Genomic DNA, 13,309 nt, shown 5'->3' on the forward strand with positions numbered 1-13,309 from the left:
AAGCTCCTGGGCTGGCATGGCTACACGTGGTCTGCGGAAGTGATGCTGGTTAGACGTAGGTCCAAATTCTCTAAATGACGTTGGAGGTGGCTTATGGTAGAGAAATTAACATTACATTCTCTGGCAACAGCTCTGGTGGACATTCCTGCTGTCAGCATGCCAATTGCACGCTCCCTTAAAACTTAAGACATCTATGGCATTGTGTTATGTGACAAAACTGCACATTTTATTATTGCACCCAGCACAAGGTGCACCTGTGTAATGATCATGCTGTTTAATCTGCTTCTTGATATGCCACACCTGTCAGGTAGATTGATTTTCTTGGCAAAGGAGAAATGCTCAATAACAGGGATGTAAACAAATTTGTGCACAACATTTGAGAGAAATATGCTTTTTGTGCATATGAAAAATGGCTGGGATCTTTTATTTCAGCTCATGAAAAATGGGACAAACACTTTACATGTTGTGTTTATATTCTTGTTCAGTATACATGCCTTTGATGGTGTCTGATGGAGTTGACATGAATCCAGTTAGTTGCATTGTATAAAATAGGTTGTTCCTTTACATGGTGTGATAGCTCATACTTTGGTCTATCAAAACATATATTTCAAATTTTGCCCATCTTTCAAGAATTCCTGAGCTTTAAAACAACAACATTTTCTCTCAGCCACATGGCAAAATTTGTAAAATAGCATGACATTAGCTATAAAACTGCACTTTAGGTTTTTAAGTATTTCATATACTATGTCCCCAAGTGCATACGCAATGTAGCGTAATTTAGCCAGGTTTGTCTCCCTGAGACAGTTGGCTACATGTAAAATGAATGCGCGAGTAGGTTTTGGGTAAATTCGATTTTAGATAGTAGCCTATCTCGTAAAAAAATCGAATCAAATTGACAATATTTAGCAGAATTGTCAGATATGAAATCTATTGAAAGATAGATTATGGTTTTTCTGAATGAGATGTCACCTTAATCAGGCGGATGTCATCAGGACAGATAGCAGTGGCACACGAGAGTGAATTGTAGTATTTGACAAGCCTGACGCGACTCAAGTTTTTTCTGTGAAACATACCGTGAAACATTTCTTGAAAACTTCCAAACAAGAAGTCTGTCTTTCCATATATTGTGCACAACGTAGACTAAACATGACTTTTATTTTACCTGACTGTAATGACACATTTCTGAAGCTTCAAAATGCAGTGCATAAACGAGACTAACACTCGTAAACGCTGAGTGAGTGAACGTTGTAACATTGTAAACTCAAATCTTGCAATAAAAAAAAATTCGAAGAGCAAAACTTACCCAATGACAAGAAAGGTTTGGTTTCCATTTCTGGTGGGTTAGCTCATGCCAGCTGACACGACCGTGTGAGTTTTCAGGCGGGAAACAAGGGCGTTATTCTACAAGGCTGGAAAGATGGATCCAGGGCAGTAAAAGTGACAGTCTTTCAAAAACGACGTTCGTTAGTGTCAAAATTCACCTAATGTTTCTACTTCTGTTTGCTCACTCAGCTGCGCTCACTCCTTGCGATCCTCTCTTTTTAGTTAGAACTCCAACTACTGGATCCGCACTGCAAAAGGGACCCTCGCAAGGGGGACTCCCACCAACGCAAGAAAACCGCAACGACACACGAGAAAGGGGGAGTTTATAATTAACCCTTGTAGGACTTTACTTTTTTTACTTACTGTTCTCATATAGCTATCAATTTAGCGTCGGTCCATTACAAACTGAATTTTGAGACGGTATGAAACCAATTTATCCAAAACTCGTATTTACACACGACTTGGCATCTCAAAATAAGGTTGAATTGAGGCAAGGGGAAAGTAATTAAAGTGCATTTTCTTTCTCATGAAGGAAGGCATTCTCACATTTCCGTTGTTTAGCATACACCTACTGTATTTAACCCAGTCAAATCAAAGCTGTGGCATGGTCATAAAACATCCATAACAGGCCTATTGAAAATAATTACATTTCTCATGTTCAAGGTATAGGCTAATGATTATACTAATGTATCAAAGGGAGAGACAATAACTAAATATGAAGTAATAAAATAATGGCAGGGCTTGAAAAGGGGTAGGATGGGGTTACAGTAAGTCAGTGGTTCCCAACCTGGGGTACTTGGGCTATCCACAGGGGGGTACTTGGGAAGACTCATAAGACCATAGGCCTACTGGTAAAATGCACGAGGGATACTTTGTGGGTTCTTCAGACAGAGCAAAATGTGATTCGGGGTACAGTAACCAAGAAAGGTTGGGAATCACTGCAGTAAGTTGTATGTTATTATCCCACAACCTATACTGTCCTCTCATATCCACTGGCATCAAAAGAATTCATGAGCCATCGGCAATGCATAAAAAATCTATGTATTCATTGCAGATCCATCAAAGTTTAGTCACACTTTCACAGGCCCCGGAGCTACTGTACCTACAGTATACAGCAGCATGCAGCATTTACATAACTCCCATTGCATTAGAGCACAGAGAAGTAGGTCATTTCTCCATCATTGTTCCCCTGCTATCCTGTTCTGGGCATGACAGTTTATCCCGAATCCAAACTGCATCTGTCTTGCCTCAACATCCTATCCCTCACCACATATGCTGCACACGTGGAAAAGCATGTACTGTACTTGAATACATTTCACAAGAGTGAAAAATACATTTTCACTTGAGATTACATTTCACCCAGAGAGTTGTTGGAAGCAGTTTTGGCAGCAGAATACCATAGCCCCCCTTCAAGTCCCTCCTGCCCTGTTTAGGATAGGAACATTTTATATATAGGAAGTCCTGAAGCCACCCTGTAGGCCTGTGCAGAGAGTTCTCCTCATCTCATTGAGTATTGAAGGTGTTCACCACATTTGTGCTGAGGCAAGATTAATAATTAATGCAATGTATGGCGCATGAAAGATCAAAGCCAGTTGTGCAATAAACCAAAAGCAAGTGTGACACCAATTCAAGGTGTGTGTGTGTGTGTGTGTGTGTGTGTGTGTGTGTGTGTGTGTGTGTGTGTGTGTGTGTGTGTGTGTGTGTGTGTGTGTGTGCTCTTGAACGTGTGAGGCAAGAATAATGGGAGAGTTCCCCCATTCCATGTTACACTTTTAAGTGATTTCTGTTTATTTTGAATGGACAATGTGTAATGTACATGTCCTTGTAGCTATAGCTGTGTAATTTCCTTCAGATGTAGTTCTGATTTGGACTTTTATCAGCTTCAGAGTTAAGATTGGTGAGCCACACCCATTTAAACCCACACAAAGTCGTTTTGGTGTCCCCCGGCCCTAGCCCCCATTGTTTCTGAACAGGGCATTGTGGGAGGTCACATACTAGTGAACCTGTTGGGAGTAGATTCTCTCCAGGCTCCGGGAAAACAACCCAGACCTCTGTTGCATTTCTGAAATCCTTCTACGCTCAACGCACTTCCTGTTCAAACCCATACACAGCAGCTCCACCAATCAAATTGAATGTGAGGGAGTCACAGGTCAACTTAACATAGGGGTAGGGAACCTGGTACAATCATCTTATGATGAGACAAATAGATTAATGTCCACAAAAATCATAAAAATATTAAACAAATTGACTAGAGGAGAGCATAGGTTATTCCCATGGCCCAGGAAAAACATCAAGTTTTACGAAGTCTTCTCTCTTCCTTATGTGAGGAAAATGTGTATCTCTTTAGATAATAATTCCAATACAATACTTATGACTGCTGGATGACATTACATTCTGTTCTGATGACCACAGGGTCCAAAGTAAAGCAGAGTATTGTTCAAATCAAATCAAAGTTTATTTGTCACACACCGAATACAACAGGTGTAGACTTTACTGTGAAATGCTTACTTATGAGCCCTATCCCAACAATGCAAAGTTCAAAAGTACATTTTTCCAAAAATAAAAAAGGAAGGGGTACGATGTATTGGAGGTGATTGAGGTAATATGTACATGTAGATAGAGGTAAAAGTGAGTAGGCAATCAGGATAGATAATAAACAGAGTAGCAGCGTATGTGAAGAGTGTGTGTGTGTGTGTGTGTGTGTGTGTGTGTGTGTGTGTGTGTAGCGTTAATATGCATGTGTGAGTGTGAGTGTAGAATGTGTGAATGTGTGGGTAGAGTCCAGTGAGAGTCCATAGACCAGAGCAAATACCAAGAGAGTCAGAGCAAATAAAAAAAGTGGGTCGATGCAAATAGTCAATTGTGCACATAGAAAGGTTAATTGTTTAACCATTGTATACAATTAATTGCCCTGTTGGTGATGACTAGAGATCAGTGAAGGAAAAATATAAAAATGTCATATTCTATTCATCATCAGCTCAGATGGCTGTTGAGCCTGAGGCCTGTGCTCTGTAATCGAAGACAGACACAACACACTCTTTTAAAACGCCTCAATCGCTTGTGACCCAGCCATTTAATCCTCCTCCTTGGCCGTGATTAATAGCTGTCTGACCCTTCACCTCCTTCCATACCAATTCTCAGGAGGGTGTTTTAGGTGTCCCCTGTGCCTAACACTTCAGATGCCGTTTCTCTCCCCAACCTTGTTCTCTGCACCCTTGACTGTTCATGGTGATGGCTCTTCCACTGGTCTATTTCTCTCTCTCTCCCTCTCGCCACTGCAGCCCTTAACACTCGTACCCGTATACAGGTTGATAAATGGCTAAATTGGAACATAGTGGCTGAACAGCAACATACTATACATGACGTCAGGCCTCAGGCTCTGCACTTCACAGCGCTGTATGGGTTTTGACTGACAGCCGTTCTGAACTTGAGCACCACACACAATAAGTTGCTCCCATCCCTCCCGCTAATTGGGAAACTTTAGCAAACGTTTTGCTGACTGAGTGAGGAAAATGCTTTAAATTAATTAACTCAACGTATTTTGATATGTTGAAGATTATAATAAATACAGCTTTGATGTCCTACAAGCAAGCCAAACACCCGTGAGTCCAAATGTGGACTTCACATTTCCATATCATAAAACTACTGTCATATATAGTACAACGTTTATGATCAATTTGTTTGATGCACATTTACAAGATGATATGGGGTCATACCCTGGGTTATTCTGAACAGAATGAGCCTATTTTTGTCTACTGTGAAGAAAACTTGCCCGGGCACATTTACCTGAATGGACTCATGACTCCTTTCTGTGCGCACCAGAATTACTGTTTATCTGAATTGCATTGTGAAAGCCTGACACTGTAATATTGCACTTTATAACTTAGAAAGTCATGTCGCCAATAGAACAACCTTTCAAATGATGTCCACCTTACCCAGATTGCGATTTACAATGGACCAATTGTGGATTCTGTAAACAACAACAGCGATTGTGTGATGGTGGGGATGCAGGGTTGTGTTCCAAACAAAACAACCACAAGTGTCCTTGCTCTAGTTCCTCAACGGCACAGCTAGGGGAGCTAAAAAAAACACTATTTGAGTCATAAAAGTGCATTGAAATGACTCAGGAACTGTACATACTTTGGAGAGGTGTGTGGCCACTTGTAAACACCAGTTAGTCTTCTCACTGAAACCCTTATATTTTTTTGTCTTGTGTTGCTCCTACGACACATTTTCCAGGAATATTCATGTTACTGAATGTATCCAGAGTATTTTCAGATTTCGTCATCAACTAATGCGGTGAAAAGTACAGTACATGTAAAACGCACATAAAATCAACAGTGTATTGTTTGGATTCAGTCTTGTATCAGGTGAACTGTTGTGTCCTCACATTTGGTCTAATAATTTACCCATAATCTCCAAACTGTTCCCTTTCAATTGCCACCATGGTTATGCATATGCTTTTCATATTTCTTCTGTAAGAAACATTTCAATTTAGCCCTATCTATATAGGCCAAGTCCCACGAGTGTAAAGGGTTAAACCATGTGTGTGTGTGCCTTAGGGGGAGACCACCACTATAACTACACTCTCTGCTATGGTAGCGTTGACAACTCTCCCCCCTCCTCCCTGTCTTAAAGTGTGTGATAAATGGTACAAGATCCTTCTGGTCTTCTTTGGTCTTTGACCATTCAGAACAAGTGATTATAGCTCCTTTCTGTGCCAATGGCAGTGCTGAGCTGTTCAGAGGAATCTGCACAAGAGCATGTTTAAACTATGAAAGTACTTTTATTCAAGCTTTTAGCTAAGGGCATGTTTTTGATCTAGAAAAACTTAAGAGGCAAATTATCATTAGAAACTTCAAAGGCAAATTAGTCCAGTTATTTTAATCTCATTCGCAGATTAGAGAAGGGAGAAAAATGTTTAACAAAGGTTACAAAGATTTCTCTTTGGTAAAGGATTCTAATCCTGGAACGTTTAGTAAATGACATGTAGTAGAGAGGGATGAAGAAAGAATAGTGCTATAGAAAAGAGAGGATTGTAAAGTGTGCAGGATCACCATCAGGCCGGATGCTGAGCTGGTGTTCTGAATTTCCTGAGGTGAATTGTCTGCCCCCAGGGTGGGTCTGTATGGGCAGAACCTTCAAGTTCACATTCCTTCACCTTGAGTTCAGGGTTTTGTCTAGGGATGGCGTTGTGGCTACTCCTTCTGGAGAGGTCAGCGTTACTAGAGCCAGAGACAGGAAGTACCATACACCAAGACACTGCTATAATGTCTAAAAATATGATCCACTTCTTTTAGAGCAGCTCAAACTGAATAGTGTCAGAGATAACAGTCTTTTTCAGATCAGGATATCATAGGCTCTTCCGCCTATGATATCATAGGCTTTAATCCTTGAGTTTAGTTTGTGTCCAATTTTTTTCAAAGAAAAATAAGAAAATCCACAGGTCATAAGATCCACAGATGCCATACTAAAGATTCAATTCAATGCCATCCATTTAGATTCAGTGTTTTCAACAATTCATTAAAAATACTTCAGGGGATGTTACACTTTGTGTGCACAGAGCCACTTCTCTGACAGTGTTGCATTTATACAGGAGTTAATTTGATGGGAGGCGGGAAGGTGTTTGTTGATTTCTTCCTATCAGATAGAGCTCATGGATATAGTGAAGGAGGAGCAGGGCCAGGGAACAGTAGGGGGAAAAACACACGCTGGCTGCACAATATTTTCATAAATGATTAGAACCCATCTTGCTCACGGCCGTTATCAATATTGAACATTACATCACCGGCACTACACAAGGGTTTGAATCATACTCTAGGCTGTATGGTTTAAATACTGCCGCAGGCAGACGAGAATCCCTTCACACCGCGGGAACCTGCAAAATTGAAGCATGCATCATTCTTTAATATCGCATTTAAGTGAAATTGGCTACATTTAAACAGACACCATGATAAATCTCCACAGCATTTGACGCATGCTGTTTTTATCACATGGTGGAAAATGGCTGTCTCGTCCGAGCATTACTGTATCTGGAATTGAGTCCAGCATTATTGCGTGCTGACAGAGTGATGGCAGTCTTGAGAGGGACAGATTGACTCAGTGAGTTATTGGCCTCTGGTAGGGTGAAGGTGTAGTCACGTATTTTTGTTACAGGCTCCAGCTGAAAGATGGCAGATACTGTCATTATCTCACCCCCTATACACTTCATCCAATTAGGTGATATAGGCTCATTTCTAACACGTAAACAGTATTCATACTGAACATCAGAGACGACTAGCTATGTCTGAGTGTTATTAGTCGTTGCATTTGTCCTGGGTGTGTTATTTCCCCTCAGCCCAGCTGGGAGAGAGTGTGACACTGTTGGACTTCAGCTGGATAAACAGTCCCTGTGGAGGCCAGGGCTCTTGTGTACACACTGGCCACAGCACACCTTCTCCAAGGGGCCTGCCGCTAGGCTGCCGCCGTCACGATGTATGGCTTAACCAGGTCAGGAGTCCATGTGGGCACAGCAGTTTAAATAAGACTGGAGACCACCCTATCCATGTACACAATCTGTCATGTACACACACACACACTTTAAGCAAAATGACACTCAGGCCGTATAGGAAAGAATTAGACTCAATGTGTAATAAGTGCGCTGAGAGTCGGGAAGCAAGTTCAGGGAGTGAGTGTTTTAATAAATAAAATAAACACGAAACACAAACGCACCGACATGAAAACAGAGTCAATAACACTTGAGGAAAGAACCAAGGGGAGTGACAGATATAGAGAAGATAATCAAGGAGGTGATGGAGTCCAGGTGAGTGTCATGAGGCGCAGGTGCGCAAGACAATGGTGACAGGTGTGTGGGATAATCAGCAGCCTGATGACCTAGAGGCCGGAGAGGGAGTATACGTGACACAATGGGGCTTGAGTGAGAGTAATTTCTCTATTACACATAGAGAGTGACACAAACACACCCAGGACTATAAATAATAAAAATCACTGAGTTAATTACTTTACACAGGTAATGGTCATTTTTTTTTAATTGAGTTGTTTTTCCAGTTCAGACAAGGGCCTAAATGATTTGTATCGAAGGGGCTGAACCTGGTTGCCTGGGCAGCGACCAGAGGGAGTAACAGAGCATCAGAGGTGCTATCTCTCTGTGTTATCTGGCCTCCTCACAGTACAGCAGGCCCAGTACATCTCTATCTGGGCAGCAGCCTGCAGAGAGCCACCCTTACTTCACACAGCGATTATTGCCCTGTGAACTGTGAGCATGGGCCTGGCTCTGTGTGTGTGTGTGTGTGTGTGTCTGAGCCACACTCTGCCTGTGATTTACAGCACCCTCTGCCTCCCTTCTCTCCCCTCCCCTCCCCTCTCCCTCCCTCCCTCCCTCCCCTCCCTCCCTCCCTCCCTCCCTCCCTCCCTCCCTCCCTCCCTCTCAGCTTCTGTCTACTGGTCAACCAACATGGTGAAGGCAGCGTCCACGGCCAGTCCATGCCACCATAAATCTGGACACTTCCTTTCACTGTCTCCCACTTCAAGGGGAAGCCTGGCCTGTTGCAAACACCATTAATCCGCTTCCTCTCTGTCCACAAGCCCCCCACCTCGCCCCAAATACAATTCCTCCCTCACATGACAAAGTACAGCAGGGAAAGGTAACAGAAACATCCCTCTCTCTTTCCTTCCCTCCCTCACTCACTCTCACAACTATGTCCAACCAACTTAAGGGAAAACTGAAAGGACTAAGCACAGTTAGATAGCAGACGGACCAGCTAACCCATTTGGTTCCTTCGAAGTTGTGGGAACGTACATTTTTGGTTTCCCATTGGTTCTGAGAACAAAGCCATACATTTCCTGACTGGTAAAACTGAACGTTTATTAAACGTTCTGAGAACGGAAGTGAAAATTCTGGAAATGTAAATGTTTTGGTTGCAGGGAGGTTCTGAGAACGTTTTATTATGGTTCCCTAAAGGTTTTCCTGAAAGGTTTTACTAGCATTTTTAGAACAGAAATTATAGGTTATTTGAAGGTAATTAAATAACATGTTTCAATAAGACTTTTAATAACACTGCTAGCTTAGTTTGGTTGAACTGTTTTTAACTCGAAGTACAGATAGGACACATGGAATATAAATTTGGTTAGGCATTAATCATGCAAACACATTTTTTTATTATTGTGGCACAGCATCATTGAGATTCAAGCCTATGCAAATCTATTCTCTATCCATGGAATTAGTCCAATGCGCCACCAGGATGGAGCTAGCATGCTGAGAATGGAATGAATACTGTATGTTTTTAAATGTGTTTTTCATGAAACGTTTTGAGACCATGACTTTAAAAAGAACCATGAGGAAACCTGCAGAAAACTGAAATTCCCAAAGAAAACGTTCTCTGAATAATTTGAGAACATTACTTTAAATAGAACCATGAGGAAACCTGTTGTTGTCTGTTTTGCAAGTAATTTTGGAATTCATACGTGTCACATATCAGTTTGCAAACAATGAGATTTTTTTTAATCATTGAGTTAATAAAGCCACATACAAACATGGTCTCTCTTTTGCTTTCTTGAGTAAGGCAGCTCCAAAATGCAGGTGTTTCAGCCTAGCTGTGGTTGTGGGGCAGCCAGCGGAAAATACGGAGCGTAGGGGTTGGAAATGTTCTCTAGATGCGCCGTGATTGGCTCAGTGTTCTGTCACTCATGGGGACACTACGTCACTGCAAAATCTACGGGGAGAGCTCGAAAATTCAAGCCCTTTGGGTGCTGCCATAGAGTTACATTAGAAGTGCCCATCCAAGAAGGCTCAAGGTCATTGGCCACAGATAAAATGATGGCAAATCACGTTATATATACATTAGCTTTGATTGGACTGATCATGTCAACATCATAGTGCTCCTGAGTGGTGCAGCGGTCTAAGGCACTGCATCTCAGTGCAAGAGGTGTCACTGCAGTCCCTGGTTTGAATCCAGGCTGCATCACATCTGGCCATGATTGGGAGTTCCATATGGCGGCGCACAATTGGCCCAGTGTCGTCCGGGTTTGGCCGGGGTAGGCCGTCCTTGTAAATAAGAATTTGTTCATAACTGACTTGCCTAGTTAAATAAAGGTGAAATAAAAAATACTTTCAAAATCTTAGCTAGCTAGCTAGCAGTCATCATCATGAATCAAGTCGACAATTTACTGGCAAATCCTTTTCAAGCCTAGTCATATGAAGAGAAATTATGAAGAGAAATTTTAGATAAAACGTATCGGTGCTCATCGGCCATTGGACATAAACATTACACAAGTTGGAAATCGCTAATTCAACAATGAGTGGTTTGGAAGGAATCAGTGGCTAACTGCAAACATTGCAAAGCAATCACTAGCCTGCTATGCAGTGGAGTGGATATGTGGTCCAAGTCTGGGTTTAAGGGTCACTTTTCCAAGCTTAAAAGGATAAACATCAATCCAGCATGACTTCTGCTGCATTCAAAAACAACTGGAAACTCAGAACTGGGAAATCTCAGACTTCAGTGAGTTCAAGATAACTGAGATCTGACTAGGAACGAGTTCTGACTAGGAAAATATGTTTTGAATGGTCCTCCAACTCGGAATTCCAAATCGGGAACTCGGGCCTCTTTCTAGAGCTCTGACCTGAAGATCACTAACGTCATTATTGAACCTTGTTTGTTCAGTTCCCAGTTGTCTTAAAAGCACCATAAATCCAGATAATTTGATGACAATGTTTGATGACAAAATTTGCCCATGAAGGACTGCCATGCCACCTTCCTGTTCAAGTGAGCACAGCACAACTAGGTGAGTGCAAAAATGTCTAGAATGCTGCTGCATAAAGGATGTAATATGCCAGGGAGTTATGTATACTGTAGCTAAGAAAGTAGTACTAAGTGTATGTTGTATAGTAAGCTGTTAGTAGCCCATGTGCCTCACCCTAATCATTTGGTCCCTTTTTCCCTTATAATTTCGCCTACTGTTCTGACTTGGTGGTGCACATGTAGCCTATAGCCTGTTTTAGAGAAATATCATCACTGAATATGTCTGCTTATATGCCCCCTTTATTTATCCTATGGTTCCGAGTTGGTGTACAGGGAGAATACTGTAAGAACGGTCTATATTCTGAATTCTGTCGCTGTACATTTCAAAAGTGATGAACAAATAGTTATATTGACTATGTCCGTCCTAGCTCGCTCATTAATGTCTTAATAGAAATGACGAATTGCCTCTTATTCGCTAGTCGTCCCCTTATGCCATAGTTTGTACATCTCAATTGTCAATAGAAACCACATTTGTTCAAGCAAGTCAGCCATATAAGCTATGTTTTTTTAAAAGGCAGTAAATGAGGCTGAATGAACTGTTTCACTGTCAGACAAGCCTTTGCTGATAGCCAGGTGTAACAGTGGTAAGGTGTTGGGACTGCTGTTGGGACTCTGCTGTTGGGACAGCTTTATGAATGCCCGAACAGTTTGTGGGCACCGTTTGGCACCGTTATAGTCCAATGAATGTATTGTTTAGTGTCGTGTTGTGTAGTGGCTTTGCTGGCATGCATCAAACATGTTGTATAAACTACAGCAACCTAACAGCTACAAGGGCCAAAAACTGCAGAAAGACTCACACAGCCGAGTGTAATACCTAAGAACTAAAGCAACAGCACGAAACCTATACACGACCAGCCCTCTCTAATGTGACTGAGGAAATGGCCTGAAACTGTAAATGGTCCCATAGGACATAGGACTACCAACAACAGGTGGATCCATAGGCCTACATTAGGAAACAATACATCTAAAGACAAGGCCTTCAATAAACATTTAGTTTAAATTTAATCGTAACTGAAAATAGTATAATGGCACTCTCTAAAACCACTTACGTTTGTAACAATTCTACGCAATTTGAGTTTGAGTCTCACATAGGCTGTTCTTCAGTGGAGGCTCCTCAGAGGAGGAAGGGGAGGACCATCCTCCTCAGTGAATTTCATAAATATTAAAATTGTACATTTTAGATAAAGCTACACTAAATATAATCACATCACCAAATAACTGATTAAAAGACACTGTTTTGAAATGAAGGTCTATAGTAGCCTCAACAGCACTCTGTAGGGTAGCACCATGGTGTAACCGGAGGACAGCTAGCTTCCTTCCTCCTCTGGGTACATTGACTTCAAACAGAGGGATGCTATGTTAGCTACTATAGCTGGCTATGACTTTCCAACACAACACTGGAACTCTTCCAAGTCAAGGTAAGCTTTGGGTTTTACTAATTTATTGCCCCTGGGGCCCGCCGGTGTAACTGCTTACTGACTGTACACTGACGTTGGCTCTTGAGTGGCGCAGCGGTCTAAGGCACTGCATCTCAGTGCTAGAGGCATCACTACAGACCCTGGTTCGATTTCATGCTGTATCACAACTGGCCGTAGTTGGGAGTCCCATAGGGCAGCGTACAATTGGCCCACTGTCATCTGGTTTAGGGTTTGGTCGGGGTAGGCCGTCATTGTAAATAAGAATTTGTTCTTAACTGACTTGCCTGGTTAAATAAAGGTTAAATAAAAATACAATAAAAAATGTTACTGAATGATTGTAGCTGGTTTACTAACACGTTAGTTCTATTAGCTATGCTGACTATGACATTACTTTAGCTAATATGATGACAACGATGTAGGCTGTGTGTAGCTGTTTGGCTTGGAAAGGTTTTTTCGCCTGGTCACATACAGCTGATGTGTTGTGCATTGAAGTCCACAAGCGAATACAACATGGCTGTTATGAGAGAACTCTGTTTACGCATAATCAGGGGTGTATTCATTCTGTTGACTTTTCTTTCTTAAACGGAAGCAAACGGAACAAAACAGGGATAAACATACCTGTGGACTAATGATTACACCCTATATCAGCTAGATGCAGGCAAGATTGTGAAAGGCGGTATTGAATGTCACTGTCTGTCACCTCAAATTTGTCTCTCGACCTGTGTGCACCTACGTTGTAAACTTTCATTAATAGGCGAGGTTGTTGCAACC

The 13,309-nt window shown here is 41.8% G+C and overlaps 1 protein-coding gene across 5 annotated transcripts in view; it reads right to left on the bottom strand.

Moving 5' to 3' along the window:
* LOC106565394 (retinoic acid receptor RXR-alpha-A) overlaps positions 1–1,580 on the bottom strand; it is a 173,478-nt gene extending 171,898 nt beyond the window's left edge. For all 5 annotated transcript variants that reach the window (XM_014132501.2, XM_014132492.2, XM_014132471.2 and 2 more), the window contains exon 1: positions 1,304–1,580. In XM_014132501.2, coding sequence (XP_013987976.1) covers positions 1,304–1,331 — 28 coding nt within the window. In that variant the 5' untranslated portion in view covers positions 1,332–1,580. The remainder of the gene's footprint in view (positions 1–1,303) is intronic.
* Between the last annotated feature and the right edge of the window lie 11,729 nt (positions 1,581–13,309).

Source organism: Salmo salar, chromosome ssa01 (genome assembly GCF_905237065.1).
Source record: "Salmo salar chromosome ssa01, Ssal_v3.1, whole genome shotgun sequence".
NCBI lineage: Eukaryota > Metazoa > Chordata > Actinopteri > Salmoniformes > Salmonidae > Salmo > Salmo salar.